Source organism: Scyliorhinus canicula, chromosome 2 (assembly GCF_902713615.1).
Source record: "Scyliorhinus canicula chromosome 2, sScyCan1.1, whole genome shotgun sequence".
In the NCBI taxonomy this organism is placed as follows: Eukaryota; Metazoa; Chordata; class Chondrichthyes; order Carcharhiniformes; family Scyliorhinidae; genus Scyliorhinus; species Scyliorhinus canicula.
In genome coordinates, this window is record NC_052147.1 from 61854740 (window position 1) to 61873087 (window position 18348).

The following is an 18348-nucleotide window of genomic DNA, read 5'->3' on the forward strand; positions in this document are numbered from 1 at the left end:
CCCACCATATCGTTACTATTTGGTGGCCGATAGACTACTCCTATCAGTGACTTTTTCGCCTTGCTATTCCTGATTTCCACCCAAATGGATTCAACCTTATCCTCCATAGCACCGATGTCATCCCTTACTATTGCCTGGATGTCATCCTTAAATAACAGAGCAACACCACCTCCCTTACCATCCACTCTGTCCTTCCGAATAGTTTGATACCCTCGGATATTTAACTCCCAGTCGTGACCATCCTTTAACCATGTTTCAGTAATGGCCACTAAATCATAGTCATTTACGATGATTTGTGCCATCAACTCATTTACTTTATTCCGAATACTACGAGCATTCAGGTAAAGTACACTTATGTTGGTTTTTTTACCTCTGTTTTGAATCTTAACATCTCCAGTTTTATTCCTTTTTGTTATTACTGGGCCTATTCACTGAGCTCCCCTCAGTCACTGTACCTTGTACTGTCGCCCTTTTAGATGTTTGACTATGTCTTCTCTGCCTTGCACTTTTCCCCTTACTTCCTTTTGCTTCTGTCCCTGTTTTACTACCTTCCAACTTCCTGCATCGGTTCCCATCCCCCTGCCACATTAGTTTAAACCCTCCCCAACAGCTCTAGAATTCCATCCATGTTTGCTGATTACACGGCCGTAGTGCGTTGGATCTCGAACAATGATGAGTCAGAATACAGGAGGGAGATAGAGAACCTTGTGGAATTGTGTAACGACAGCAATCTCTCCCTCCATGTCAGCCAACCTAAAGAGCTGGTCATTGACTTCAGGAAGCTGTATCAGACACAGCTGCCTGCAACAGTGGTGCCGAGGCGGAGATGGTTGACAGCTTCAAATTCCTCGGTGTGCACATCACCAACAATCTGTCCTGGTCCACCCACATTGACGCTACGACCAAAAAAGCACAACAGTGCCTATACTTTCTCAGGAAACTAAGGAAATGTGGCATGTCCACATTGACTCTTACCAACTTTTACAGATGCACCATAGGAAGCATCTTATCTGGCTACATCACAGCCTGGTATGGCAACTGCTCGGCCCAAGACAGTAATAAACTTCAGAGGGTCATGTACACAGCCCAGTCCATCATGCAAACCCATCTTCCATCCATTGACTCTGTCTACATCTTCCGCTGCCTTGGGAAAGCGGGCAGCATAATCAAAGACCCCTTCCACCCAGCTTCTTCACTCTTCCAGCTTCTTCCGTCAGGCAGAAGATACAAAAGTCTGAGACCATGCAGTAACAGATTCAAAAACAGCTTCTTCCCTCTGTCACCAGACTCTTAAATGACCCCCTTGTGGACTGAACTGATCTCATCACACACCTTCTCTACTGAGTAGTATTACACTCCTGTATATTTCACCCGATGCCTGTGTCTATGTATTTGCATTGTGTATTTATGTATGCCCTACGTTTCTTTTTCATGTATGGAATGATCTGCCTGGAATGTACACAGAACAATACTTTCACTATACCTCGGTACACCTGACAATAAACAAATCCAATCTCTGCAGAGAGATACTGAGTTAATGTTTCAGGTTGATGACTTTGTATAAGTGTGAGGTTATTCATTTTGGAAACAAAAACAGGAAGGCAGATTACTACCTAAATTGTTGTAAATAGGAAGAGGGGAGTGTGCAACGGGACCTGGGTGTTCTTGTGCGCCATTCACTGAAAGTAAGCATGCAGGTGCAGCAGGCAGTAAAGAAGGCTAATGATATGTTGGCCTTCATTGCAAGAGGTTTTGAGTATAGAGGCAGGGAAGATGTTACCAATGATAGGTGTGTCCAGAACCAGGGGGTCACAGCCTGAGGATTCAGGGTAAACCATTTTGGACAGACATAAGGAGATTTCTTCACACAAAGAGTGGTGAGCCTGTAGAATTCAATTAGCACAGGAAGCAGTTGATGCTAAAGCTTTGAATATATTAAAGAGGCGATTGGATATAGCACTTGGGGAGAATGGGATCAAAGGTTATGGGGAGAAAGCAGGATTAGGCTATTGAGTTGGATGATCAGCCATGATCGTGATGAATGGCGGAGCAGGCTCGAAGGACCAAAAGGCCTCCTCCTGCTCCTATCTTCTTTATATCTATGTATCAGAAGATGTCATCAACCTTGAAATGTAAACTCCCTTTCACTCAACCCAATATGCCTGATCTGCTGAGCATTTCAAGCATTTTCTGTTATTTCAGATTTTCAGCATCTGTATTTTGCTTTTGTGCAGTGAACTGATTTGATCATCTAGCTTCTGAACTTGGGCCAATGCAGTTGGAAAGTGTTACACTCTATATCTAGTGCCTGTCTGTCTTGGTTGGGTTGTACAGACCCAGAATTGCTGCTCAAGCTCTTTGATTGAAGTGTAAGGATTCTTATTTATCATCATCATCATAGGTTCCAGAGTTCCACTGGTTTAACTGGTTTAAAACATTTGATGAGAAGGTTGGTTACAGTTTGAGATTAATTCAATTAAAGGGTGATTTAAGGCTGAACCGGGTTAGTATTGAATTTCCACCCGTCTTAGTGACATTCTGATTTCTTTTTCCTATACTCTATACCAGGGGTGGGCAAACTTTTCCATGCAAGGGCCACATTCAGAAATTCACAATTCACAAAGGGCCGCATAGTATATTAAGTAAAATAATTACTTCACCCGGTTATGATTCTGGGCGCCTTATATAGAACATAGAACAGTACAGCACAGAACAGGCCCTTCGGCCCTCGACGTTGTGCCGAGCAATGATCATCCTACTCAAGTCAACGTATCCACCCTATACTAGTAAGTAACCCAACAGCCCCCCCATTAACCTTAAAAAAAAATTTAAAAAAAAAAAAAAAAAATTTAAAAAAAAATTTTTTTTTTTTTTAATGACTTGGAGGGCCGCAGAAATTCCTTTGGCGGGCCGCATGCGGCCCGCGGGCCGTAGTTTGCCCACCCCTGCTCTATACACTGAAGGCAGATCAAATAAAAAAAAAAAATATCTTATTTTTAAAATAAATTTAGAGTACCCAATTATTTTTTTTTTCAATTAAGGGGCAATTTAGCGTGGCCAATCCATCTAGCCTGCGCATATTTTGGATTATGGGTGTGAAACCCACGCAGACATGGTGAGAATGTGCAAACTCCACACGGACAGTGATCCAAGGCCGGGATTCGAACCCGGGTCCGCAGCGCTAACCACTGTGCCACGTGCTGCCCTGATCAAAGATTTTTATACCAGAATTGGTATTGCCCTTGTTCGTTGAATCTGGTTCTAGGAGTAAAAAGGAGCAATATACTGTTGAGCTACAAATAGGAGTGATCTCCAAAGAGTTTGCACGTCAGACAAGTGCCCACGGCTGCTTCTCCACTTTCTAATTTTTGGAATACCTCTCGGCCGCTTTCTTTATTCTTTCATGGCATATGGGTGTCACTGGCTGGGCCACCATTTGCTTGCCCTTTATTTACCCTTAAATGGGTGTTGGGTAGCTGCCACCTTGAACCAGTGCAGCCCATGTGGTGTAGGTACACCTACAGTGCTGGTCGGGAGAGAGTTGCAAGATTTCAACCCAGTGACTGAAGGAATGGTGACATAGTTCCCAGTTAGTGTGATTTGTTGCACAGAGACGAACTTACAGGTGGCGGCGTTCCCATGCACATGCTGCCCTTTTCCAAGGTGGTAAAGGCCATGGGTTTAGAAGGGGACTTGGTGTGTTCCTGGACTGCATATTCTATATGGTACACACTGCAGCCACTGTGCATCAGTGGTGGAGGGAGTGGACATTTAAGGTGGCGGATGGGCCACTAGTGAAACGGGTTGCCTTGTCATGGATGGTGTTGAACTTCTGTGTTGTTGAAGCTGTTCCCGTTGAGGGAAAGAGGACAGTATTCTATCACTTTCCTGATTTGTCTTATGATCTTTGAGTTAGAAGTTAAATTGTTTACCGCAGGATTTCTAGCTTCAGACCAGTTCTTGTAGCCAAAATATTTGTGATTGGTCTGTTGCAATTTTTAGTCAGTGGTAACCCCAGGGTGCTGGTAGTGGGGGATTTGGTGATGGTAATACCATTGAATTTCAAGGTGGAATGGTTAGATTCTTTCACGCTAGAGATGGTCATTGCCTGGCACTTGCATACTGCAAATGTTACTTCCCTTATCAGCCCAAGCCTGAATGCTGTCTAGGTTTTGCTGCATATGGACGCGGATTGCTTCAGTATCTGAGGAGTTGTGAATGGTACTGAAGATTGTGCAATTGTCAGCGAACATCCCTACTATTGAACTTATGGAGGGAAGATAGTAGCTAAAGATGGTTGACCTAGGACACTACCCAGAGGAACTTCTGAAGCGATGTACTGAGACTGAGTGATTGACTTCCAATGACCACAACAACCTTCCTTTGGGCTAGGTATGATTCTAATCAGTGGAAAGTTTTCCCCCTGATTCCCATTGACTTCAGCCTTGCAAGGGCTCCTCGATGCCACTCTCGGTCAAATGCTATCTTGATGTCAAGGGCGGTCATTACTCCTACTCCGTATGTCTTTTCTGATCGTGTGATACACAACATTTAAAAATCAAATAATTGCCAGTTGATTGCCTTGTTTCTCTATAGCTGCATGACGGCCATCAAACAGTGTAAAATTATTTGGATGACTAAGCTTCCTGACCACACCATTTATTCGTTCAGTTGATATTGCATTTTGGAGATCAGAGTTACTTTTCAGGTGTACTGATGAAATAACTGCACACTTTATGTTACAATTTTGTTTTCCAGGCACAAATCTGGTGAAGAAAGCAATTTATGCCATGGTAGAAGGCGACTGTGATGAGGTACAAAATGCTGCGTCTTCCGCAAAGCTGTATTTCTATTTCTTTATTTCACATCGACTGTATTTTTTTGTTATTTGCTTTGCATTGCTTTTATATTCCTCTCCTCAATAGATATCCACTGTTCCCGAGACTCTCAGCTGATCTTGCGATTGACATTGATAATCTGTGATCAGCAGTGAGGATATCTTCCTCCATTCTCCCCAATCCTGTTTCCCACCAACCTCCAATCCTGGCATTCAGCAGGACATAGATTTGCATACATAGGATTCACCTAGTTTTTCCTGAAGTTGAAGTGGTTCCCTACTCTAGGTTGTTTTGCCTAACCAAGACCTAGTAAAGTTAAGTAATTATAGGGAGTCAGGTTAAATTACAGTAAAACGTTCAAATCAAGTATCAAATGAGTGGCTAGCATCTTCCATTGGAGTTAAGAGGGCACTGAATTTGTGTAGTCCAAACATTCTGAGGTGTGTTCTCACTGAGTAAAATGGTAATATTTATATGCATATGTATTTACATCTAAAATCACCTGAAGGACCCATCAAGTCACCTATTGCTGCCTCCTTATAAGCAGCAACGCCAACCTTTAAAGGGGTGGAGGTAGGAGGATTCAGGAAAAGGTAAATTTGAAAGTAATGAGAGGAATTTCAAGGCTGCAACAATTTTGGTTAAACAAAATAACCACAGTGGATTAGAAAGCGACAGAGAGCTTCACAAAGGTAAGGGCATTAGTGACTAGGATGACATGAGGGAAAAATGTGAAAGCGAAGGCACTATATCTGTGCAAAACGTTTGGAACAAAATAGCTGAATTAATTAGTACAGTTTAATCTAATGGCCATTAAGCAGATGTGGACGCAGCTTGACCAAGCTTTGGAACCAAGTATTCCAGCATACTTGACTTTCAAAAGCTGTAGGCAAAATGGTAAAAAGATGGGGTGGGTGGTGGATAGTAATCCTCCATAATAAAGGATGGGGTAAAAATAATACAGAGAATCTTAGCTTTGAAAATCAAGATGTAGAATAATTTCCAGTAGAGCTAAGCAGTAAAGAACAAAGTACTGATGGAGGTAGTTTATAGGATGTCTAACAGCAGTTGGAGTGCCAGCCTATAAATCAGGAAAGTAGAGGTGCATCTACCAACGCTAATTCGGTTATCGAGGAGGAATTTAATCTTACAGACCGGACACACCAAATTTGCAGTAATTGTGTTGAGGATGAATTCATGGAATGCATTCAAGATAATTCTCTGCATCAGCATGTCAAAGACCCAGTTATGAAACAGGCTATTTTCGATCTGGCATTGGACAATACGAGAAGCAGGGTTAATTATTAACCTTTTAGTAAAGGAGCCTCTGGGGTGGAGTGATTATAATATGGTAGAATTCCGATTGAGCTTGACAGTGGTTTAGTTAAGTCTGAAACTAGGGCGTTGAAACTGAACAAAGCAAACCAAGTCCCGAAAGGCATGCTTATTGGGTGAATTGAAAATTCTGAATTCTCCCTCGGTGTACCCGAGCAGGTGCCGGAGTGTGGTGGCTAGGGGCTTTTCACAGTAACTTCATTGCAGTGTTAATGTAAGCCTACTTGTGACACTAATAAAGATTATTATTATTATGAGGGGTTGGTTGAATAAGGTAGATTGAGAAATTACATTAAAAGATATACTGGTAGATAAGCAATGATAAATGTTTAAAAATGTTTGATACATCACAATTTGCAATGAATATGCATTCCATTGAGAAATAAAAACCCATCAGGAAAGTAGTCATGCTGTGGCTGACAAGTGAAGTTCTACATTGTATTAGATTAAATCGAGGAGCTTTTGTTGCTCGTTATGCTTTTCCTTAATTTGCTCTGTTTTAATTACCTTTTCTCAAGAGTCGCCAGGTATCTTTCTGATACCACCACAAGGTTCAAAACCGAATACTAATCAATGACTTGATACACCAGTTAGTAAGTTTGAAATCAATGTACATTTATTTACACACAGTCAATTATTACTCGTGCATAAACTCTACTCACTAAACTACAACTACTACTAAAAGCCTATACTTTGCTTTGGGCGCCCACTCAGTCAGAGGAACAATGGCCGTTGTCCAGTTCTGATACTGCTGGCACCGAACTGGTATAGAATAGTAGCTAGGAGCGCCTATCTTGTAGCGTGCGTTGATCTCAGACTTACTCGGCTGGTGCTCAGCGGGCCTCTCGTCGCTGAGAGCCAAAAGCCAAGGTGAAGGTGAAGAAGAAGAGAGCGCTCTGACCTTGGGGACTCTTCTTTATACCCCAAAGGGTTTTGCACCCTTCTGGGCGGTTCCTGGACTTGGTCCCAATCATTTGTATCGATTCTCTCCAATAAAGGGGTCGTTTCTCGATCACTGGGCGGGCTCTAGGTAACCGTTGGCCTGCCTTTGTTTTAGTCTCCACTGGCGCCGGGGAGTCTGGCCTGGTACCGATTGCTTAAATGTTTCTCTTTTGTCCCCGGAGATAGCTCATTACTATGCGAATGGCTTCTAGTATCGGTCTGTCTGGGACCTGCAAGTTCCAATCCACAGGCAAACCTTGCACCTACTTGTTTTCCTAGTACTGTCCATTTTTCCCTGTACTCTTTGCGAATGTCCATTTTGGAATCGGGACGTGGCCACCCCAGGTGGCTACACTTTTATCATAGCCAAACATAATAAGGCTAAAGATTGGGGAAATTTTAGAATTTGGCAAAGGATGACCAAGGAATTGACAGCTTATATTTGTATAATGCTTTTATAACTTATTAAACGCGCCAAGACACCATAACATTACAAAGCAAAATGAACCATGAGATATTACGACCAGTGACCAAAAGCTTGATCTAAGAGGTAGGTTTTAAGAGGAGTCTTAAAAGAAGGAAGGAAGGAAGTGAGTTGGAGAAATGTAGGCACAGAATTCCAGACCTTTGGGCCAAGGTTGCTGAAGGCACAATGTTGCGGAGGAGGAAATAATATTTGTGATAACACGGATCAGTGGTCAGAAGCTCACTTCAGCATCCAATATTACATCAAGGTTACGAACGTAAAGAAAGAAAATTGAACATGAGAATAAACTGACGAGACGAAAACAGATTGTAAAAGTTTCTGTAGGTAAGTGAAAGGAAAGAGATTAGCAAATACAGTGTGGATCCTTCAGAGGCAGAGAAAAGAGAATAAGGCAGGAGCAGTAAACAAATATCTTGAAAGGGAAATCATGTTTGACAAGTTTTTTTCAGAATGTAACTGGCGAGAGGATGGGGCGAAGTGGATTTAATGTACCTGTATTTGAATTTTCACAAAGCATTTGCAATATGTCACACAAGGTTATCTCTCAAAATTGGAGCTGATGGGTCTAGGGTAATATATTATAGAATCCCTGCAGTGCAGAAGGATTCAGCCCATTTAGTCTGCATCAATCCTCTGAAAGAGCACTCCTGTCCAATCCCCGTAATCCCACCTAACCTGTCCATCTTTGGACACTACGGAGCAATTTTATCATGGCCAATCCACCTAATCTGCACATTTTAGCATGACCTCTCATGGATCATCACCATAACACAAAATTGGAAAATAGTAAAGAATTAAGGCTGTAGTGAGAATGAGGGACTTTGAGAAATTAGTAATGGTAAAGAAATAGTAGTGGAGAAATTAATGGGTCTAAAAACTGATAAATTCCCTAGACCTGATGGCTAATGTTTTTGGATTTTAAGAGGTGGTTGTAAGAGATAGTGTGTACATTGGTTTTGATCTTCCTGAATTTCCTAGATTCAAGAAGGAACCCCTTGGACTAGAAGACAGCAAGCATTGCGCTGCTATTCAAGAAAAGAGAGAGAGAGAAAGTGGGGAACTGGAGATCACTTAGTCTGACATCAGTAGTCGAGAAAGTGCAAAAATCTATTGCTGGGGATATGATTATAGGACACCAAAATCATAACATTTAGCAGAGTCAGCACTGATATGTGAAAGGAAAATCATGTTTGAAAATAGGTTCAAGTTTCTCCAGAATGTAACTCGTAGGTGGATTTAATTACTAGTATTTGAATTTTCAAAAAGCATTCAGCATGAGGTTATCACACAAAATTAAAGCTGATGGGTCTCAGGGTAATGTTTTGGCATGGCCTTCCATGGATCGTCACCTTGACTTGGTGGAGATGCCTGTGCGCCCCAGTGAACTCTGGAGCAATGCTACTAGGGAGCTTCTTGCACCTGGCTGGGCCACTGATGGCGTAGGGGGTGTCAGACAAAGTGCGGTCCAAAAAGTTCTCAATAGCAGTACAGGGAAGGAAGACCCTGTGTTTTATCAGCTGCAAAGGTGGAAGAAGGCTACAGTGGCAAGGTAGTCCTGGTCATTGTGGTTTGACAAATCACAAAATCTCACCAACCCATTGAGATTGCGTAGACAATGATGGCCCCCCCAATGTCCCTGTGGTAAAGTCATACACAGGCCTGAGTCCTATTTACTAGGTGGTGGAGAATTAGGGGATTGGGGACAAGAACAGGACTGTGAACCTGGGTGGCCCTCGACAAGAATCTCCCCACAAATGACATACATTGGACACCTTTGGGATAGCAGCGTCTGTGACTGAGCAGTCCACTCAGGATCTCTCTGCTGATTCCATATTCAAAGCAGGCGAGTAAAGGTGCCCTACAATAGGCTATTATGTTTATGTTTTTCAACTTGGAATGTTAGAAAACTTGTGGATAATCTTAAGAGTGTGACTGTGCGGAACGAAGAACTATATCGTATCACATGAGCTGTCAATATTGGCAGGGGGATACACCTACTACTGGAAATTTTGAGCGTGACCTTTCTGCCCCCAAAGTTGGTTTTGCTTTCCAGAAGGATGCATTGACAGAACTCCCCAACTGTATTAATGAAAGTCTGTTAACCAATATGTTCGCGTCATCCTTGCTTACACCCTTGATCCAGTAATGATGAGGAAAGCTCCATCCTGACCTTGATGATGTCCTCACTATAATCACAAAAGAAGAAGAGATTATTTTTCTGGGCAACTTCAATGTCCGGCTTGGTCGTGACTCTGATAATCAGGAGTGGAACTATTGGGCAAAGCAGAGTGCGGAAAGCTGATGAAAATCCATCTGCTTGTTAATGAAATGTGCTCTGCACGTCCTCATGATAGCGAACACACATTTTCACCAGAAGAACAAATACAAAGCCAGGTGAAGGCATCCGAGATCAAAACATTAATGCTCCGTGGATAATTGCATTGTTTGGGTCTAAGTGATGTCCGTACCACTCAATCCATGCAGGGGGCCTGGTGCCTGCTGAACAGATGATAGATGTGTTCAAATGGTGATGAACTTCTACCTAGCACCTAGATGTCACAAGGCCCAAAGGTGCAAGAGGAATAAAGTTGATGTCCGAGTCTAAAATTAGCCCAACTGAAGAGAGAAATTCAAAGTACAACTCTCAACCAGTCTGGAAAAACCTCACACATCCAAATCAGTTCTTGAACAGTGGGATGAAATTAAGTAATCTGCGCTCTACTCCATTGGCATTTGTTCACATCAAGACACCATTATCTCATCCTCAGGATCCAGGGATGAAAAAGCCCCCCAACCCCCACCCACCAGACTTAAGGAATGCAACAATTATAGCTACCTTCAAGGGTGATAAATCATGCTGTCAATCCATTGAGGTATTTCCCTCTTGTCCATAGCAGGGAAATCTTGACATAGATTCTTCTGAATAGCTTACTTCATATGACTGAGGAAATTCTTCCAGAGACGACATTTGCATTGACTTTGAGCACCCTTCTTTTCTCAATGGATCTGTTCATGATATGAATCACTGACAACCTTGGCATTAAAGTCCCCCAGAATATCTTCCCTTGGGATGGTATCGAGGTTCATCAAGGTCTGAATGAAACTTTTCCTTGACATCTTCATTGGCCTTCAGACTTTCCAGTGAAGATTATTCAAGAAAAATGTTTAGAAGTATGCCAGGAACTCTTTGTTGTATTCACCGTCCTGATCAAAACAGTTGACTCAGTAAATTGTGAGGCTCTATGGATTGTGCTCCAAGATTTGCATGTCCAAGAAACTTCTTCACAATCCTCCAATTGCTTCAGGATGATATGACTGCAATTGTTTTAGAGATCTGAAACACATGCCATCAAAATTCAATATAGCTGTGTGAAAGCCCCCCCATACTATTTGCAATTTACTATTCACCTCCTCAAAGGTCAACTGCCCTCTGGTATCAGTATTAACTACCGCCTCGGTCAGTGTTGCTCAAACTTTTTTTGCGGGACCCATTTTTACCAACAGGCCAGCCTTCGGGACCCACGCCTGCCGACACTTGCGACCCACGCCACCCAAACTTCGTGACCCAGCATTTTCACTTATCTTTAATGCGACAGGTGAGCCTGCTTGGTCCTCACAATCTCACACGTTTTGTCATTCAATGTTACATTTCTGCATGTGTTGTTCATCAGAGGTCCTGGAGCTCACACCAACACTGCTTTCTCCTGTTGTGGACTCCCCTGAACAGCTCACATCACCACTGCTGTGGACTCTCCAGCAGATTTATTTCTGAGATCCTGGCCTGCTTGTGTCTTTCGCCCTCTCTTTTTCTTATTACAAAACAATCCATTTTAAATTTTTCAGTCCTGTTGCTTTTTTGTTGCTGATAAAATGGATGAATTGTCATCGTGCCCAGAGAACATGACATCAGTGTTCGAGGCACTTGACCTGCTCTCTGCCTCGCTTCAGGCAGGAAGACTGATTGAATTTAAGAAAAAATCTTCTCCTGAGTCATGGCGCTGCTGTCAGGAGGAGACGGTGCTTCTCGCTAGGCTCAAGCCATGCGCAGTGATGAGCGGGCACGCATACGCAGAGCACACATTTTTAAAGCTGGTCACGGCCACATTTGTAATGCTGCTCGCAGCCGGCGTTGGCTGCTGTGGCTGTTGAACGTTAATTCCCATGATCGGGAACACCGAGATGGATGGCTACGCGGCCCTCCCGACATACGCCGGGCCACGACCCTGACTTTGAAAATGGCTGGCCTCGAAAAAGTCAACTTTAGTCGCCTCTGAACAAAAGCTAAACTGACCAACATAGACATACGTGATCTATAGTTTGCAGGTGATTACTGTGCTGTTGTCTACTCTACACTCAGATTTACAAGCCATCCTCGATCCCTTCTATTCTACATACCTGTCCTTGAATGTTGCAAAAACAAAACTCCTGTATCCATCCACTATTGGTCAGCCAAATATTCCACCTCCCATATATGTTGAAGGAAAGACTGGAATATGTTGAGCACTTTCCATATCTTGGCAGCAACCTCAAAGGGCCACCAGTAAAGCGGAGACTTGGCACCGGATCAGCTGTGCCAGCTCAGCCTTCTACAAACAACAGCAGAGAAATTTTTAAACCAAAGGTGGCCTCAAGCAACAAAGGGGAGGTGGTGGCATTGTCACTATGTTAATGGACGGGAATCTACAGACCCAGACCAGAGCTCTGGGGATCCAGGTTCAAATCATGCCACTGCAAATGCTGAAATTTGAATTAAAAGTGTATTGATGACTTATGCAACCACTGTCGATAGTTGTACATATCCATCACTAATGTCCTTTAGGGAAGGAAATCTGCCATCCTTACCTGGTCTGGCTTACATGTGACGCCAGATTCCCTTGAACGCCATTGGGAAAGATCAATAAATGTTGGCCTAGCCAGTGAGGCCCACATCCCATGAATGAATTTTTTAAAAGCGGCACTGTAGCACAGTGGTTAGCACTGTTTTTAACAGTGCCAGGGTCCCAGGTTCAATTCCGGCTTGGGTCACTGTCTGTGCGGAGTCTGCATGTTCTCCCCGTGTCTGCGTGGATTTCCTCCCACAGTCCAAAGATATGCAGGTTAGGTGGATCAGCTGTACTAAATTGCCCTAGGTGTCCAAAAAATGATTGGGGTGGAGTTATTGGGTGAAGGCGATAGGGTGGAGCTATGGGCCTAAGTAGGGTGCTCTTTTCAAGGGCCGGTGCAGTCCTGATGGGCCGAGTGGCCGCCTCCTGCTCTGTAAATTCTATGATTCTAATGTTTAGAGCAATTGCCATCACCACAATTGTGTACTGCAGTAAGACCTGGACTATGTGTCAACCACTGAGTACTAGAGAAACTTCATTAGCAATATCCCCACTGCGTCCGATTCAATGGGAGGACCATCAAATAAACATTTGTGACCTTCTTGAAGCCAACTCCATAAGCATTCAGGCAAAATTCACTTCGCTGGACGCAGCATTATATTTGGATAGCTGAGAACTGTCTGCTCTGACAGGTCCTTTTTTAAAACTCAGATGGCCTATGTTGAGGTTAGCACATTGAGGTCCATGTGGGGAAGACTCAGAGTATTTACTAAATGGTGAGAAACTAGGAAGTATTGAAATGCAAATTTGGGTGTCCAAGTGCAGATTACTTAAAAGATCATGGACCAGTACAAAAAGCAGTCAAATTAGCTAATGGAATGTTGTCCTTTACCTTAAGAGAACTGGAATGCAGAACGGTAGAAAGTTATGCTTCAGTTGGATAATCTTGTTCCGATCCTATAGAGTGCAAAATTCAGCTTTGAGAACCGCATCTCCGTAAAGTAATAAAAAAAGAAAGACTAGCATTTATATAGTGACTTTCATGACCACAGGAAATCCCAAAATGCTTTACAATCAATGAACTACTTTTGAGGTGTAGATGCTGATGTAATGCAGAAAATATGGCACCAATTTACACGTAGCAAATTCTCAAACAGCAATATGATGGTGAGCAAATCTGTATTGATTTGAGGGATAAATGTCGATCAAATAGCAAGGGTAACTCCCTGCTGGAAGTATATATCTGCTTTGGAGGGATGCAGTTTAGATTCATCAGAATGATTTGAAGGCTAAAAAGGTTAAATTATGATTTAAGGCTCCATAAAACTCACTTGTATTCCTTTGAGTTCAATGATCTAATCCCAAGTGTTTAAAGTGATAAAATGAATCAATATGATAAACAGAAACTATTTCCTCTGGGTAATTCTAGAACAAAAAGACATCATAAAATTAGACCATTCTGCCGTGAAATCGGGAAGTGTTTCTTTGCACAAAGGTTTGTCAAAGTCTGGAACTCTTTCCCTTGACCCTGCTGAAAAAAAGTTGTCATTTGGAACTTTCAAGGCTGAGATGGCTAGATTTTTGTTGGATAGGAGTCCCATTAACCATGATCTTCTAGTGTAATGGTGAAAAGGGTATGAGAGATGAAAGAACAACACCGATTTATTTGTTCCCATGAAGAGAGTGACAAAAAACATTATTTTCAATTCATGAATCTTTCAATGCAAGAGAATCGGAACAATTCACAATACCTAAACTATGTAACGTTCAGCTTTTTGTTTAATCAACATCTTATAAATTATATGAAATACAATATCTAGTACTCAACAAAATGCGAACTTGCAAAATTGTGATGTTTGTAATTTTAGTATAAATAGATGAAATGAACACTGGGTATCCTAATTGATTTATCTCTCTCTTTAAATCTAGGTTGTCCTGGAAACTGAGATCACAAACAAATCTGCCCTGAAACTCTATGAAAATCTTGGATTTGTGAGAGACAAAAGGCTGTTCAGATATTACTTAAATGGAGTTGATGCACTGCGTCTTAAACTGTGGCTACGTTAGAGAACTATAAAGAACGAGTTCAAGATGAGTTCTTTTTGCATGCACTGCAATTTTAGAGAATTGCTTTGCAACAGGACTCTATTTCCATGCAGCTCTTTTCTGTCTGTGTCTCATTGAGTGTCACATACATTTGTTGCACTATGGCATGGCGCAGTTGTGCTAAATAAAAAAGGATTTTTTTTTCTTTAAAAATTGTCAAAATATTCATGGATGAATTGTGGTACCAGAAAGATGGAGCAGTTCTGAGATGCATCATTTCAGTGAAGTGTGAGGAAAGAAACAAAGTTGCCTGTCATTTTCAGTAGACGACGTCTCAAATGACCTATTGGTGGGAAAATGTTTTGTGGCTTCCAGAAAGCTTGTATGTTGAGATTTCTTCATGGACTGCACCAACATTTCAAACAGCAATTTGCCAGATTAAATACTGAACTCCTCAAAGGGTGTTGATTCTGTTATTCAGATTTTATTTTTCATATTAAATTTTCCAGTTAATAATTCTTGGTACCTCAGTGAATGAAGAAAACACATGTTAGGAGTTTGTGTGTGCATGTGTCTGTGTGTGAGAGAGCATAACAACAAAATAACTTTGCGCTGCCAGTGCCTGTATAGATATGCATAAATGTCTCATTCCTAATTTGAGTGCATGCATTTTTTCCCTCCAGACATTCTTGCAACAATGCTTTTTACCTTTATTTAAACTATGATTTTGATTGGGAGTGACTCCACTTTTTTTGATTAGGATTTTTTTTCTCTCTCTGAAGCATAGCTATTACTGCCTTAGGAGATATCTGGTAATTGTTTTCAGAGAAATTGGACTTCATTTTGGAGAAACGTCCATTAGCTGCTGTTCCTAATGTCCCCTTGTACACAGCCATAGTTTGATCCTATATAAAGCACCTTTCTGGTTCAAATCGAGAACATTTTTAAATGGTAGATTGTATGTTTATATGATTTTAACCAAAAATCTATTCAAATTCATGGAAACTGAAAGGCTGATTTTTAAAAATGAGTGGGACACTTTATTGTCCATTCAAGTATGCAAGGAGATTAGCTATAGGGTCCTCACCCATCAGGTGCACACGTTAGCCATTTCTAAAGGAGATTGATTAATAAATTCCAAGTGCATATTACCCAATTTCAGTTCAATGTCTGTATGCCTTCTGCAGCTAAGCTTTCTTTCCTTTTGGAGCTCATGAATGCTTTCACCCTTGAATACATGAGCGACTAGGGACTGTACTGCTTTTCATGGTTCAAAAGTAATTTAATCTGCCTTATTTTCTCAAAGGGTAGATGGCCACTGAACAATGGATTTGATACTTTCATCAGTTTACAAGTATAAAAATCAGATAAAAATCAGATGGAGATTGGGAGCAGAGTACACTTGATGGAATAAGTCCTTGGGTTTATGTAAACCAGCATGATTACTTGGCCATACAGTTTTACTGGAGTTAAAGGTAGTAAATGAGATCGGGCAACTTTTCAAGATCGATAATTATTTCTGTGTTGAATGATTGGACTTCTATTTAGTCAATAAATGTTGCTGAATTTCACTGCTGTCCCTCCTACTCAATGAGCAGGACAAAAGCTGCAGGAAAGGGGTAAACGGCAATTGCAATGTTTGTAACTTTGTAAGATGCTGTAAAATAAAGTGAAAAGTGGTTTTAAGAGTCTGAAATTCTGTGGTGGGGGAAAAAAAGATTTTAATATTTTTGATAGCATATTGTCAATTCGTACTGTGCAGGTATCAAACCAATACCCAAGTATTATCACTATTATTTCACAGGTTAAAATGCTTCATCTCAGGATATTTCCTGTTGTATTCCATAGGAATTTCAAAGAAATTAAAATGACTACAAATCTCAGTTTGCAAATTGATGCTCTATAAATACAATTTCAGGTTTTATTGTGATAAATTCACCCTTTGGGAATGTGACATTTTCCAAATGTGCTCAGTGTTTCTCACACAAATTTATTCTATCTGGTAGCTTTTGATTTAGCACAAATGTTTGCCTATTCATAATGCAGTAGCCCCTCACTGTAAAACTATGAGGTGCAGTTGTCATTTATATACCTGGTTATGGTTTATTGAAAGCCATATAAAACCACTCTTTCATCATAGAACTACTTCAATCAGCATTTCTAAATATCCCTAATTACAACATAAATTGTAAAGTTTCCAAAAACAGGGAAATGGAGGTCTATTGTTTATCAGAGTTTACCTCTCTATTTTTTAATGTTGTACTGTGCAGTATGTAAGTGTACTATAAAGTACATTCTTCAATAGCAAATCTTTTGCTGGATTTGATGGCAATAAATAACTCCCACATTTATTAGATGTTATAATGTTCAATCTTATGAAATTTCTGTACCGTGGAGCTGTTTATCATCGTAGCCAAAGAAAATGATGTATTCATTTTCACAAAGGAGAGCTCTTTTTGATTTATTGATGCTGTTCAGAAACAGAACATGCAGCTATCTCCTAGTAAAGGGGCATTTTAAGATGAATGCCATGCAGCTATCTCTGGTGTTCCCCAAAGATCTATCTTTGGCCTGTTTCTATTTCTTATCTACATGTTGCCCCTCAGTAACGTCATCTGAAATCACTATCATTTCCAGATGTGCACTAACACGAACTGAACCTCACCACTACCTCCCGTGACTCCTTATGTCTCTAAAATATATATCTACTTGCGTTACACCCTGATCAGCAATTTCTCCAATTAAATTGGGAAGACTGAAGGCATTATCTTCAAATTCTGCTCATTACGTACGACCCTCACTCGCCCTGGCAACTGTTTTTGGCTGAACCAGGCTGTTATGCAACATTGAACTACACACCCTGTGCCTTATCTGTAACTAAGACCTCAAGTTTCAATCTCCACAACATTTAAAACATTTAAAAAAAATGTTTTTTAGAGTACCCAATTATTTTTTTCCAATTAAGGGGCAATTCAGCACGGCCAATCCACCTAACCTGCACATTTTTGGGTTGTGGGGGTGAGACCTTCGCAGACACAGGGAGAATGTGCAAACTCCACACGGACAGTGACCCAGGGCCAGGATCAAACTCGGGTCCTCAGTGCCGTAGGCAGCAGTGCTAACCACTATGCCGCCCTTTCCATCTCTGTAACATTGCCCAATTCTGTACCTTCCTCCGGCCGTTTGCTGGAACACACATCCATGCCTTTGTTACTTCCAGACCAAGATTCTGGCAGACTCCTGGTTGGCCTTCCCCATTTTTCTCTCTAAACTTGAGGTCTTCCGTAAACCTGTTTTAGTCCAAAATTGGGAAAAAATCCCATTCACCCTCCATCCCTGTACTTACTGAGCTAGACTAGCTCCAGGTTGAGCAATGTCTCAATATTTTAAATTCTCATCCTTGTTTTCAAAAATGCCTGGCCCCTCCCTAATTTTGCAGCCTCCAACCCACGAGATATCGGGGCTCCTCTAATTCTGGCCTGTTGAGCATCCCTGATTGTAATCACATCCCCATTGGTGGCTGTGCCTTCAGCTTCCTAGACCCCCCCCCCCCGTTCTAGAACTCCATCTCTCAACCTTTTTCACCACTCTACCTTGCTTGCATCCTTTTAAGACACCGAGCTCTTTGACTCCTAATATTGCTGTATCTGATTCTATCCTGTTTTATAATTCCTTTATAAAAAGCTTTGTCATTTTATTATGTTGAAGGCACTATGCAAATTGTTGAATTAGAATCATTGAATTGCACAGCACAGCTTGAGATCATTAAGCCCATTGTGATAGTGCCAACTCTCTGGTAGAGCTATCCAGTTTGTCCCACTCTCCACCTCTTTCCCCTATAACCCTGGAATTTCTTTCCAATCCAATTCCTTTTTAA

At 41.5% G+C, this 18348-nt stretch overlaps 1 protein-coding gene across 1 annotated transcript in view; it reads left to right on the forward strand.

Moving 5' to 3' along the window:
- naa30 (N-alpha-acetyltransferase 30, NatC catalytic subunit) overlaps positions 1 to 16827 on the forward strand; it is a 58077-nt gene extending 41250 nt beyond the window's left edge. The window contains exons 3-4 of the mRNA XM_038779779.1: positions 4759 to 4814; positions 14355 to 16827. Coding sequence (XP_038635707.1) covers positions 4759 to 4814; positions 14355 to 14492 — 194 coding nt within the window. The 3' untranslated portion in view covers positions 14493 to 16827. The remainder of the gene's footprint in view (positions 1 to 4758; positions 4815 to 14354) is intronic.
- The last annotated feature ends 1521 nt before the right edge of the window (positions 16828 to 18348 follow it).